General features: G+C 34.4%; 1 protein-coding gene across 1 annotated transcript in view; it reads right to left on the reverse strand.

The window, feature by feature from the left end:
* Positions 1-920: 920 nt before the first annotated feature.
* The window catches only part of LOC150075560 (uncharacterized), a 37152-nt gene continuing 24370 nt past the window's right edge, over positions 921-13702 (reverse strand). The window contains exon 2 of the mRNA XM_090388549.1: positions 921-2361. Coding sequence (XP_090244675.1) covers positions 1453-2361 — 909 coding nt within the window. The 3' untranslated portion in view covers positions 921-1452. The remainder of the gene's footprint in view (positions 2362-13702) is intronic.

The raw sequence follows: 13702 nt of genomic DNA on the forward strand, positions 1-13702 counted from the left end.
AGACAGGTGATGTGGGAAGTAGTGTGGTTTTTTTTTTTGTTTTTTATAATCTTGCTTTCTACCATCATTTCCCTCTACTAATACTAAATCCCAATGGCACCTTTACCATTTTTATGATAAAACATATAGAAGAGCATTAAACTGAACTGATATGGAAAACGATGGTTGCAGAACAGATGTGCAGAAATTCAGGTGGATAGTTTGAATAAATTTAGAAACATTTGGACAGATTATTGGAAAGAATGAAGAAATAAAGTTTTTGGTTGATGTGTGTAAGCTTTGCTTCCACATGTTACAAATACTAACACTAACTGAAGCTTCACTTTACAGGAATCAAAATGCATTTACCAAATCCTCTAGTTATTTTAAAAATTTCAGATCTCTTACAAAATCAACTGTGCACTTTACAATAACCTTATGATTCAGACAAATTCATAAAGTTCCAATGCTGTCTTCTAAAGTAATTGCAAAAACAGATTGTGTAACAAAGGGACTTCACAAAACAGCTTTTTATTCTTCAGAATCATTTTTTTTGTCATCTTATCTTGATTTGATAACTGCATGTGTGACAATCTTGTTGCTACCAATCACTAAAAATGTCAAATATTCACTTTCAAAGCTCAACCTAATAAAACTTTTATCTGAAATTACTTCCACAAACTTACAAATTTTGTAATTCCTAATACTGCAAAAGAACAAAATAAATTGGTATAGATTCCATTATTAAAATTTTACCAAAGATAGGCAATAAAACTCTTTAAAATAAATAATCTGACATTATTATTATTATGCACTAATCATTAATCAAGAATTTGTTTGTTACTGTAACTAACTTTTGTATTGTTTGACTTTTTTTGTTGTTGTCAAAAGTTTTGAGCTCAATTCAAAACCTAAAGTTGTTTTTATGCTGTCTGATGTAAACAATAAATTATTGGACATATCACTCCTTAATGATACTGTACAGGTTATGAATCTGAGTACTACCTAAAATTTTATAATCATTTTTTGAAGGTGGTGTTCCAGTTTTAAGATCCTATTTTACATTACAAAGTCCATTAACCATTATTTTGCCCCCCAAGCCAATTTAAAATAGCTGTGCTTGATGCATTACAGAATAATTCACTGTCTAAAGCTAATTCTCTAGAGGTTGTTGAAGTAGCATTTCCAGGGCTGTGGTTTGGCAGCCAGTCAACATACTATCACCGGTATGTTCTTTCTCTCTATTCAGTTCTCATTTCAGTTATCTTAAGCATTTTGCAATGTTTATATAAACTGAAAATTCTTTTTCTACTTTAGATTTAACAGCCTTTTGAGAGTAAAATGATTTTATTTAATCAGCCTTTCATGCACTAGTCTAATTTCAGATGATGAGATTGTGAAAATGTCTTGGTCTATACTTTAAAAGTGTATGGTTTCATTTTGATAGGAACCTTAAACACAGCTGTATATAGTTCACACAAATGACCTCTCAGAATGAAGCAGAAAGTGTTTCTTCATGTACTCCAATGTTGAAAATACCTTCCCACATATTTCACAACAGAATGATTTCACCTTTTCATGAACTAATAAATGTCTTTTTAGGCAGACTGATGTTCTAAATGACTTCTCACATATTTTGCATGCAAATGGTCTTTCCTTTGTATGAATTCTCAAGTGTTCATTTAAATGACTTAATCTTGAAAATGTCTTGCCACATACTTCACAGCAAAAGGGCTTCTCTTGAGTGTGTACCAATAAATGTCTTTTTAACTTCTGTGATTCTGAAAAGGCCTTGCCGCATTTTTCACAAGGGTATGGCTTTTCCCGTGTATGAACTTTTAAATGTTCTTTTTTATGGCTTGATTGTGCAAACCTCTTTCCGCATATTTCACACGAATAAGGTTTCTCCTGAGTATGAACTAAGCAGTGCATTTTTAGGTCATGTGATCTTTTAAAGGTCTTTGCACATATTTCACATGCAAAGGGTTTCTCATCAGTATGGACTAACAAATGATGTTTCAGATTTCCTGATTGGTAAAATGCTTTATCACATATTTCACATATGAAACGTCTCTTTCCTTTATGAACTATGAGATGACTTTTAAGTTTACGCGAGTCTGAAAATATCAGCCCACAGGTTTCACATGTACAATTCTGCTTATTTTGAGGTGTTCTGAAACTCTTTTGTTCAATAATTCCATTTTGAATAATGAAATTCTGCCTGTCATTAATTTGCACATTAGAATTTTCCAGCAATTCTGCACTTTTGCATGGAGAATTTTCTTCTACCAAAACATCTTCCTTGTTATTTTCACTGGCAGACATTTTAAGACTGTTTGAAGTGAAATATCTACTCAGGATAATGTGCACTCTATACTTTTGCTGTTTTCCTTAACTGTGAATTGGGCAAACAATTTTTTGTCCTTGGTAGCATCTGAAAAAAAAAAAAAGAAAGAAATGGGAAGAGATAAAGAAATTGATTGCTATTGCTCTTACAATGAAAATATCATATTAACTTAGACACAGCTTACCTATAAAAGCAACAAGCTTAATACAGTGTAAGGGAATTCTATTATGAAATTTGTTGATTTTTTGTATGCCTAAAAGTTTGGAATCGCAGTACATTTTTCTCAATTTTTAAAGTTTTTATTAAATAGGACCAACTTGTTTACCAATTTTTATTAAAATATTTTTATTATATATAAAAATCAAAAAGCTTAAATAATATTTAAAGAAATTTCTAGAATATTCCAGGAAGGTATAGAACCCCAAACGTAGTGGAACATTATAAAAGATTCTAGAAAGTGGGAGTATTGTTTCAATATTATAGAAGATTGTAGATGATGTAGATGAGTGTTCTGCAATAATATAAATTGAGAGTAAGAGCTGTAACTTATAAAATCGAACACCCATCATTCAGAAAGAATGTTTGGTGTAAGTTTTGTGTTTTATGATAAACATGTGTAAACATGGCAAGAAATAAGGAACTGAGTGTTGAAAAAAAAAAAGTGCTATTATAACACTGTATAAAGAAAGTTATTCCATGAGAAGCAGTGGCAAAAATCTAGGTGTTTCATTTAAAAGAGCACAAACCACCAGTCAATGATTTAAGAAGACTGGCAGTTTAAAGGACAACCACACTTAACAGCGAAAACATAAGATAAGGCATAACACTGATTTCTAAATGCAAATGATGACTTTCTGCACCTTAAATCAGAGCTAAGTTCAATAGGAACAGAGAAACTTCTGTGTCTGTATCCACTGTAAAACTTTATCTTAAACAAGCAGGACTTTGTGGTTGTGTAGTGGTCTGAAACCCTTACTAAAACTGGAAAATTGAAAAAAACAATTTGTTTGGACTAACTGTGGATGGATGAATCCAAATTTGAAATTTTTAGATCCAAGCGTGGAGTTTACATGAGATGATCATGTGAAGAAAATATGGTGCCTCATTGTTTAGTGCCTATTGTCAAGCATGGGATGGTTCCATCATGATCTGCAGTTGCTTGTTTTTCTGGAGTGGGTGAAATCATTAGAATTGAAGAAATTTTAAGAAAGGAAGGTTATAAAAACATTCTTGAACATAATGCAATATCCTCTGGACTTCAACTTTATGGAAGAAATTTTATATAACAAGACAATGACATAAAGTACAGCTCTAAGCTGTGCAGGGACTTTCTAGGAGAAGGTATGGAAAATTATGGTATGGCCATTCCAATTGCCTGACTTCAACCCACTACAGCTTTTATGAGATTAACTAGAATATAAAGTCTGCCTATCAAAATTTATAAGAAACCTTACACATAGCTTGGAATAATGTTATTCAAGGCACTACTATAAAATTAACTGCCAGAACACCACATCTGTGTAAAGCAGCAATAAAAACTTGAGAATATTTTGAACAAAAATCAGAATAGTTGTTAATATTAATCATTTTAATATTTTTTTGGGTAAAATTTTCAATTCTTAATAAAAAAGCTTAAAATACTTCATAGTGTGCTGTTTTTTTTTTTATTAAATTGTACAATGTCATAACTATTTTCAAAAACATTTATGAAAAATGTTTTCATATGCTCATTCCAAATTTTTAGGTGAGAGTAAAAATTTATTAAAATGATTCTAGTTGCACTGATTTAACAGTCATCGAACTTGGCTTCTTTCATTGTTGTCTGTTTTGTGGCAGAAATTCATGAGGGCAGTTACATATTGGCAAGTTTGTCAATTTGGAAGTTATCCATTTTTTCAGTGACCAATTGCATTGCAGTTCACAGCTTCATCCCAACACTTTCTTCAATTGCAGGTATTCTAGCAGTCGTCTTGTCACCTACCAAGAATTAGCATTAGTAGTGGCATATGATGCAAGAAAGCAACCCTTTACAGCATTAGCAAAAAAAAAATATTCCCATTTCACCTATCCTTTCACTCCAAAAGTTTGTCCAGTTCTTCCTTGAATTTATTTAAGCTGTCAACTTCTGCAATGACAGATGGAAGTTTGTCCCAGTAATCAACCATCCACTGGCAATTCAGTAACAGTGTACTGCTTTCAAGGACATTGATTGAAGCAGCCATGTTTGATAACTACTATATCAATGCCATCTATGGAAGATTCCATGAGCATAATAAGAAGCAGGAAGGACATAAATATACATTGAATAAGTAAGAATGCTACAGAATAAATATTAGTATTAAAAAAAATTGTGGGACCATAACTTTTGTAGGGTTAAATTTTTATAAATATTCAATGAAAAGTAAGGTACTTCAGTGGATAATATGGAGTTTCTTAGGGGCAATGTAACAATGTTATAGTGTTCATAATACAACTTTCTTTTATAACTTTATTTTGAACGAGAGCTGTTAATGCATCAGCTAGCAAGTCACTAGTTACTTCAGTCCCTAATAAGTCCTTAATTTTATTTGTCTCTGGGGCATCAACCTGTTTCTTCGGCAACTAAATTTTCAGTATACTTCTCGCATTGGTAACAAAGAAAAGAATAATCATTTGGGCTGCTGTTACCTACTAGATCGACCATGGGATACAAAATGCGGGGACTGCACTTGGAATATTATATTTAGGTCTGGAGGCCGAACTAAAAAAAGAAACTTTCAGAGAGGGTTCAAAGGAGGGCAACCAAAATGATGAGACAGACTAATTGTCTTTAAGAATCCCTGCCCCCCACAGTGTGCAGGCTGAGAAGGTGTGGATTACAAAGCTTGGTAACTAGGCATTATAAGAGGAGAGTGCCTGATTGTGGTGTATAAGATCTTTTGGGGGGGGTGTTTTAAAATGAATGAATTATGGTGTTTATTCTAAGTAGTAGGAGGGACAAAGAACAGGAGCACAAATATAAAACCACAGAGAGTAACAGAAGGCTGATTCTCATGAAGTTTAGCTTCATGCAGCATGTTGTAGATCAATGGAATAAACTGTGCCACAGAGACCATGGAAGAGAGTTTGCTGAAGTTCAAAGCAGACCCAGATGATAATGTTTTGGAAATGGGAAAAATAGTGTTACTGGGATTTTTTTTATTCTATAGATGCAGAAAAAGTCTGCTTCAATGCATCTTTTAACCAGTCTAATACTAAACCAGTTGAGCCTGTGCAAAAAATTATTTTTTTGAATCAACAGTTATGCACAAGAGGCTGACCCCAAATGACTGAAAATTAATATGCTAGACTTGTTTGTATATGTCTCCCCAATCTCCAGGATAGGGCAGTCTCTCTCTCTCTCTCTTCCCTCTCAGATCTGTCTGAAAGTCTTTGTCACCAAAGTCTTTTCATCTCCACGTCCCTACATCTTTAATATTTATTGCTGTATGCATATGTGGGGGGGGCTACAGATTTTTGATATCACTATTTGCAGATGCCTATAAGTTGATCATTCTGTGTATGTACAAGGGAATAATATACTCTGTTCATTCTAATTTTGAAATAAATAAATATGTCATTGAGTAAAGTAATCATTGGTTGGTCGCTATAGTACACTGTTTTAGCAAATGACCATGAGAGTGTTACTCATTTGTTTTTGTCAGGAATAAAATTAGAACAAGCAGCATACAATTTGGTAATATGCATGTCATGTGGAGGTACTGTTCTATTTAAGTTATATTATATTCTTCGATGAGCAAATTTTCAGTAATAAGGAGAAGACTTATTGTGAGACTGACCAATAGTAAAAACTGTGTTATAGAGCACAGCAAATGCAAAATTGAAATAAGATACTGGAAAAAAGAAAATTTTACTTACTCTGAGTTTGGAAGTGTTTTATCTGCATAAATAAGAATCCACAATTAAATATCTATAGTATAGGTCAGTACTACTCAAAGTGTGGTCCGCAAACTGTTTGTTACCTGTCCACAACGAATTGGTCACGGACGTTATCGGTCCCCGACAATTCATCCATTACTAGTCCACAAGATTTGTATTTTGCAAAAGTACTGGTCCGTGATGGATTGGAAATAAAAGAAACTGGTCCTTCACCATAGATAGTTTGAGAAGAACTGATATAGGTAAATGGAGCTAAAGATAAAACTGAAAATAATTTTCAGAAGCATTTAACAAAGTAATGAATAGACAGTTCACCAGAAGAAAAACAGATATGAAAGCTTTATTATTTATTTTTTTTTTAATAGCAGCAGAAAGATTAACAAACTAATCAATTTCTGTAATTATTTAGAACATCAAAATTCAAAAAGAAACAAAAAAAACCCCACAAATACTTCTTGAACTATGCTAAGGAGAGTTAAAAAAAAAAATGGATGTCCAAGAGGAAGAAGAATAAATAAGGAATAGTCACACTGCTTTCACCATAACCTCAGGCAAAATCACTTGTCATTTCATCTCAGAAGACTCAGGAACATGTACTGGCAACCTTGATTAGAAGCACTACCGAGCACAAGGACATCTAATGATAATCAGTGATTTGCCTAATAATATTATGGCATCATTTGGATTGATATCAGCAAATGTGCCGCTTTGGAAAGCTCAATAAGTTACATATGCTAGGGAATCTAAACCCTTTGTGTCAAGATCTGTCAGCCAGTTTTTTTTTTTTTTTTTTTATTATGAAAACAATTATAATAAAAATACTCATTGCTTCTGTTATATCCTCCACTTAATTTCCAGCATTTCATCCAGCAAAACAAGCAATTTTGAGAAAAATACACATGGGGAAACACAAAGCCAATTATAATCTGTCCAGATATTATACTTTTGTGCAGATATAATACTCATTATTTGCTATACTGAAATTTGTTCTCTATACTGAAAAGTTGGGAGGTATCAATTATAATTGTTGGGTGGGAGTATTGTATGTTCCAGCTCAGTGATTCCAATACTCTGCTGAACTATTGTCCTCTGGAGTTCCAGGAAATCCACAAAAACCTTCAGTGATGAATATAAGATTAAGAGAGTTTATGAACCACTTTTATTTTGTTAAGAAAAACTGAAAGTTTGTTTTATATTAACATAAACTTGTTTAATCACACAAAGGGTGAACAAAATAATGGAAACACCCGATATAAAACATGCAGTGATTTTTTTTTTGTGAAGGTAGTACTGCAAAAGAAAGAAGATAAAAGATGATATTTATTTAGAGGTAATATAAAGGGGTACATGAAGAAAATGGCTGACTTGTCTGAATTTCAGAGAGGTCAAACTGTTGGTGTGCATTTAGCATGGGCATTGGTAACTAAAACCACTGATTTGTTTAATGTATCCAGAGAAACTGAATCAAAAGTGATGTCTGCATTCGCTAAGTATGGAAAAACAAAATTCGATAGGAAGAACTGCAGCAGAAAATCGAAGATGACTATCAGAGACTGCTGGACACTGAAAAAGGACTGTAGCCACAAAGCATAAAACTATTGCCTCAAAAATAATTGCAGAACTCAATGTGAATGTCAGCAATCCAGTTTCTAGCAAAACATGTGAGAACTTCATAAGGCTGAAATTTATGACTGAGCTGCTATTGCCAAGCCATTTGTTACTGATGATGATAGAAAGAGGATGCAATGGTATAAGGAGCACAAAAAACTTTGTTTGTTTTGTTATTTGGTTTTTAGGAGCATTAGCAACTAAGACCATATTGCTCCGGGGATATGCGGTGGTCATTTCCTTACCTTTCCACATCCTCCGTATTTGGAGGATGGCAGTCACGGGCTCAAACCCCGGTCTAATCAAGAAGCGTGTGCTACGCACTGCTGCTCCTGCTCACCTGGCTACGGAGGCGCCACAAAAAACTTGCTGATTGGAAATGTCACATCATATTTTCAGATGAATCATTATTCACACTTTTTCCAATGTCAGGAGAGTTTATGTTTGGCAAATGCTAAAGGAATCATATCATCTTAACTGTCTTGTGCAGACCATCAAACATGGAGGAGGATCAACAATACCTTGATATTCTTTAAGTTCCATCATCACCCTGAATGGGCAAATTATTGCAACTGATTTCCTCAATATTCTGAATGACTAGGTTCATTCCAGGGTGTAAACACACTGCTTTCCATAAATGATGCCATTTTTCAAGATGATAATGCTCCAATACACACCACCACCAGATGTATCCAATCTTGGTTTGAAGATCATGAAACGGAGGCTAAGCATTTCCCATGGCCCTCACAAATGCCAGACTTAAATGTTATTTAGCCACTATGGACACATCTAGAGAGGAGAGAGTGAGAAGCAGATTTCCTCCACTTTCACCACTCTAAGAGCTTGAAATGTTCTTCCATGAAGCATGGTCCAATATTCCTCTTAAGAAAGTTCAAGATTTATTTGAATCTATTCCACATATAATACAAGATGTTTTAAAAGCAAAGGGTGGACTAACACCATATAAGAACATACCTGTAACTTTTATCACGGGTTTTTCCATTATTCTATCCACTCTACATTTAATCCATTTTTAGTCATGAAAAAATCCCCATATACATATATTTATTGGACTGGGGCCATCATGTTTTTCCAAAGACCACATGAGTTACAGCAAAAAAAAGTCTGGGAAACACTACTCCAGCTAATTTCAAAAGGAGATAAGATGCATTGGTTGCATGGCATTCATTAGATGGCAATCAAATAATGAATATCTTGTAAATCTAGTACACCAAAACAAAAAATACTGTATCATTTAGAGAAGAGAATACTGGTAGGAAAAGGAGCACAAAAGAATCTGATTTTATTTCCAAATTTTAAAAAAATTAATAGGAAAAAGAAAAAAGTGGCACCTGTCAGACACTACATGACTGATGAATAGGCTTTTAAGCAGTACACTGTTATGATGTATATAAAACTACATTTCAGTACATTATCAATTAAACATCCCCAAGTTCTTTTTTTAACCTCACTTTCAAAAATTGCAAGCAGGATTTTTTAGATTATATGGCAGGTATAACCTTGTCTGAAGGTATGGTTCAGTGGAACTTTGAAATGTTGCCCAATATTTTAAGTGTAGATTCACATGGTAACATTTCAATAAATACATTTCCATGGTATAACAGTGTACTTAAATATTATTTAATCTATATGCATAATTAACCACATATCCTTCCTTTCCACAAAATTAACAACTTTTACTAATACTGAGATCAATTCTGACTTTTGTGGAAACCTTACAGCAAGTCAATAGAAATCAGTTTTTAATTGCATGTCGATATATCTCCCCCCCCAATGGTCCAATGGTATACTCCACCTTGTTGAGGTGGGAGGCTTACATGTGCTGATGACCTGAAGAGTTAAGTCGGCAGTAGCTTAGCTACTGGTATAGCCTCCCATGCCAGACAGGTCAAAGGGTATGGGCCAGATTAAGAGAGATTATTATTATTAGCCATATGGTGGAAGGAAGCCTGAGGCTTATGCTGCTGCACTGGCCAAAAAAAAATTTCTGAATTACCCTGGGAGAGAAAGAGAGAGAAGTAGAAGGGAATCACCAAGAAAGAGAAGAATGATGATATTCAGCTCAGGACCTTGGGTGTGGCAAGCCCATACTCACCAGAATATACCCTACTCCTCCAGGTTGGGGGTTGTTGCAATGGGCTAGCTCCATGTTCAGTGTAAAAAATACAAATGCTAAACAACCTACAAGTGGAAACCTATATCTGCTCAGCATTTATTTAAAAAATAAATATATTTTTTTATTTTCTACATGCCTCACTATGGTTCCCATACAATTTCATATGAACAATAAATAAATAAGATATATAACATGGCTATAAAACGTTTTAAAAACGGGCTCTCGGGCGCCTGAAGCCTTTTTTCTAACAATATATTACCTATTAGATGTCAGCTTTAAAGACCTTTTCTCATTTCAACTAGACAACCAACTATGCACAAACTAGTACAGAGTATCTTAAACTGGAATACATACTTGGTTTACTGACGTCAAATTTTGTATTTCAATACAATTTTTTTTTAAGTCAATATAAAAAATGGTAGTGTTTTGAGGCAATACACATATTTTAACGTTAAAAGCGGATTTTTTTTTTTTTTTTTTAAGTTAGTACACGTCTTTTATACTTTATTGATATTCATATACTGGAGTTCAAATGGCTGCAATTGTTTTGGTTAAAAACTACTCTGTGGGTCAACCAACGTGAAAATAAGCTCCACCCCCTACTTCAGTCAGATACCCTAAATCAATGACGGCAAATCTTAGACACGTGGTTCGAGAGTACATGTACGTAATATTGGTATATAATTTAAACTATAAATTACTAAAACAACTGTTAAACTATAACAACAATTTATTACATAATTCGAACGCCATAAAGCAAATTTTATTTGAAAAGTAATTTTTATTTGGAGACAAATTTGCTTTATAATTCATCACGTACATCTAGCGGTAAAAACCATAATTATTGAGCAACGAGTATCGTAACCATTACATAATAATTACGGAATGGTAATGATATTAATTTTGCCATTTTTTTTTCTATGGGACACAAAGATTGTTAAACACCGTGGTCGAATTCATCATTCTCTGACAAGAGTTGCAAAAACCATGTCTTGTCAAAAACTGGAATTTCAGATTGGCCTGAAATTCCAGTTTTTCGTCCATCATGCAGAAAACCAATTTACACAATATCGTAACATCTAGGAGTTCACATCTGGCGAGCATGGGCCTGGCACACCCAGGGTCCTGAGCTGGATATCATCATTCTTCTCTTTCTTGGTGATTCCCTTCTATTTCTGATACTCTCACTCAGGGTAACTCAAAAATTTTTTTGGCTGTTGCAGCATAACTCTCAGGTTTCCTTGCACTATGTGGCTAATAATAATAACAATGCCCTAGCTGCCTTGAAGTTTAACACTGCAACAATAAATATGTTAACGTTTTACTGTAAAGAAAACGGAAAGTGCAGTGAAGTATCCATGCTTTGCAAAGGTCATGGAAATTAAATCCGAAACCCACAGGCAAGTCCACGCGACATTGCTCTTATAACAAGCTTACATCTGAAGCTTTGTGTATCTCATCTGCTTCTTGTTGAGTGTTTATCGTAAGAAATTGTATACAGGGGCGATGCTGAGATTTTCTAAGAGCTTGCGGGGGGGGGGTCTAAAGTAGTGTTCCCCGGAATTATTCTTTTAATCATCGTGTAGCAGAAAAAAAATCCAAATTTTGTTCATAAAGAAAGAGCGAAACTCCACCTGGAAGCGCCTCTGACTGTATATAAACATTCTTTAATTGAAGGAGCTGTGACAGTGAATTTCACAGTATTACAAAAAGCCCAAAATTTACAAAAGAAAAACTCTTTGTATCAATGGGAAATTATGAGAGAAGCTTAAAAATACATATATAATTAATGATACTGAAATTTCACATGATTGTTTAATTGAAAAAAATTTCAAGCCTACAGGCGAGTAAGCCTCCTGGGGTTGACGGCGTATACCCTATAATTTTAAGGGAGGCGGCAAGTGAGTGCATTGAACCATTAAGGCTAATTATGAGAGCATCACTGAACTCAGGAGAGTTTCCTTTGATTTGTAAAAGTGCCAATGTGGCGCCAGTACATAAAGGCGGTTCTAAGAGTGTAGTGGGAAATTACCGACCATTCAATGTAATTTAGTAGGGAAAATCATGGAGGCAATGATCAAGGGTGGAATTCAGGATCATTTGGATAGAAATGGAATTCTGAAGGATACACAGCATGGTTTTGTAAAGGGAAAATCGTGTTTAACAAATCCGGTTAGCTATTTTGACAGAGTCACTTATGAACTGGTTTAGAGAATAATTTTAACATTTAGATTTCAGCAAAGCATTTGACACAATCCCACACGAGAGGTTACTTTATAAACTGGAACAGATTGGAATCACAAGGAAAATCCTTAGTTGGATAACAGGATGGCTTCAGGGCAGGAGGCAGAGGGTTGTGATAAATGGTTATTCTTCAGATTGAGTTAATGTAAAAGTGGGGTTCCCCAAGGATCAGTATTTGAACTACTGTTGTTTCTGAATTTCTTAAATGACATCGATGAAGGGGTAGAGGGCGTGACGTCTAAATTTGCAGATATAAAGATCGGTAAAGTAGTTAACGATCACCGCCAAGCAGAGCATCTTCAGAGTGACCTAGATAGACTTAATGGATGGTCAAAAAAAGTGGCAGCTATGTTTTAATTCATCAAAATGCAAGGTCTTACACCTGGGGAACAGCACCCCCAAAATAACTTATACACTTGGTGAAGTTGAACTAAAGTCAGTAGTGGAAGAAAGGAACTTGGGAGTTACAACACGGTAAGATATGAAGTTCTCCAAGGATTGCAGATAGGTTGCAAGGAAGGCCCATGGTGTCCTACGATGAATTATATAACATTTGCTAGTAGAGATAAGGACGTCATAATCCCATTATATAAGGGTATTCTTAGACCATACTTGGAATACTGTGTTCAAATATGGAGATCGCACCTAAAAAAACGACATCGATTGAAAGGGTCCAGAGACGGGTGACTAGCCTGGTGAGATCGGCAAGAGGGTGTGCTTATGAGGAAAGACTTCGAATGTGTGGGTTGCACGGTTAGAAATTAGGCACCATAGATGCGACTTGATTTAGGTGTTTAAGGCTGTGAGAGGCAATACTAAACTGAATGAGGACGAAATTTTCGCGGTTATAAATGATTCTACAACTAGAGATCATAAGTTCAAGTTATGGGGGAGAGTTGGCTGGATTTCAAAAGTTTTATTTTAGCCAGCAAGTTATAAATTACTGGGATACGTTACCTACATGGGTGGTTGAGGTTGACAGTTTGGGGAAATTCAAAGGTCAGCAGGATAGTCACCTACGAGAAGAGGGAAATGCATAGGTTGTCTATCCTTTTCTTTTATTAGTTATTTATTTTATTATTATTCTACTTTCTTTTCTTTTTTTTTTTTGCTAGTGCAGCACCAGGATTAACACGAAATAAAATAATAAATAATCGCATACATTCAATATGCCAATTTATGAAACAATTAAATTATATTAAAATTAACTTTATAATTAAAAATTATAATTAAGAATGTTTTCATATAGCCTGTCAACACACATAAGTACATTTCATAAGTACAGATCATATCTACTTACTTCATCTTGAAATTCCTTATTTTCTCTAAGAGATACGCCAATTTCTCGGAAGGAAGCCAGTGTATTTAAGACTTCAGCATACGGGCAAGACTGCGTTGTAACTTATAGCTGATTACAATTAACATAAAATTAACATAAACATGGTTTAGAGGTATCTCCCTATTATTCT

Source organism: Mastigoproctus giganteus, chromosome 14 (genome assembly GCF_048544385.1).
Source record: "Mastigoproctus giganteus isolate SK-2022 chromosome 14, ASM4854438v1, whole genome shotgun sequence".
In the NCBI taxonomy this organism is placed as follows: domain Eukaryota; kingdom Metazoa; phylum Arthropoda; class Arachnida; order Uropygi; family Thelyphonidae; genus Mastigoproctus; species Mastigoproctus giganteus.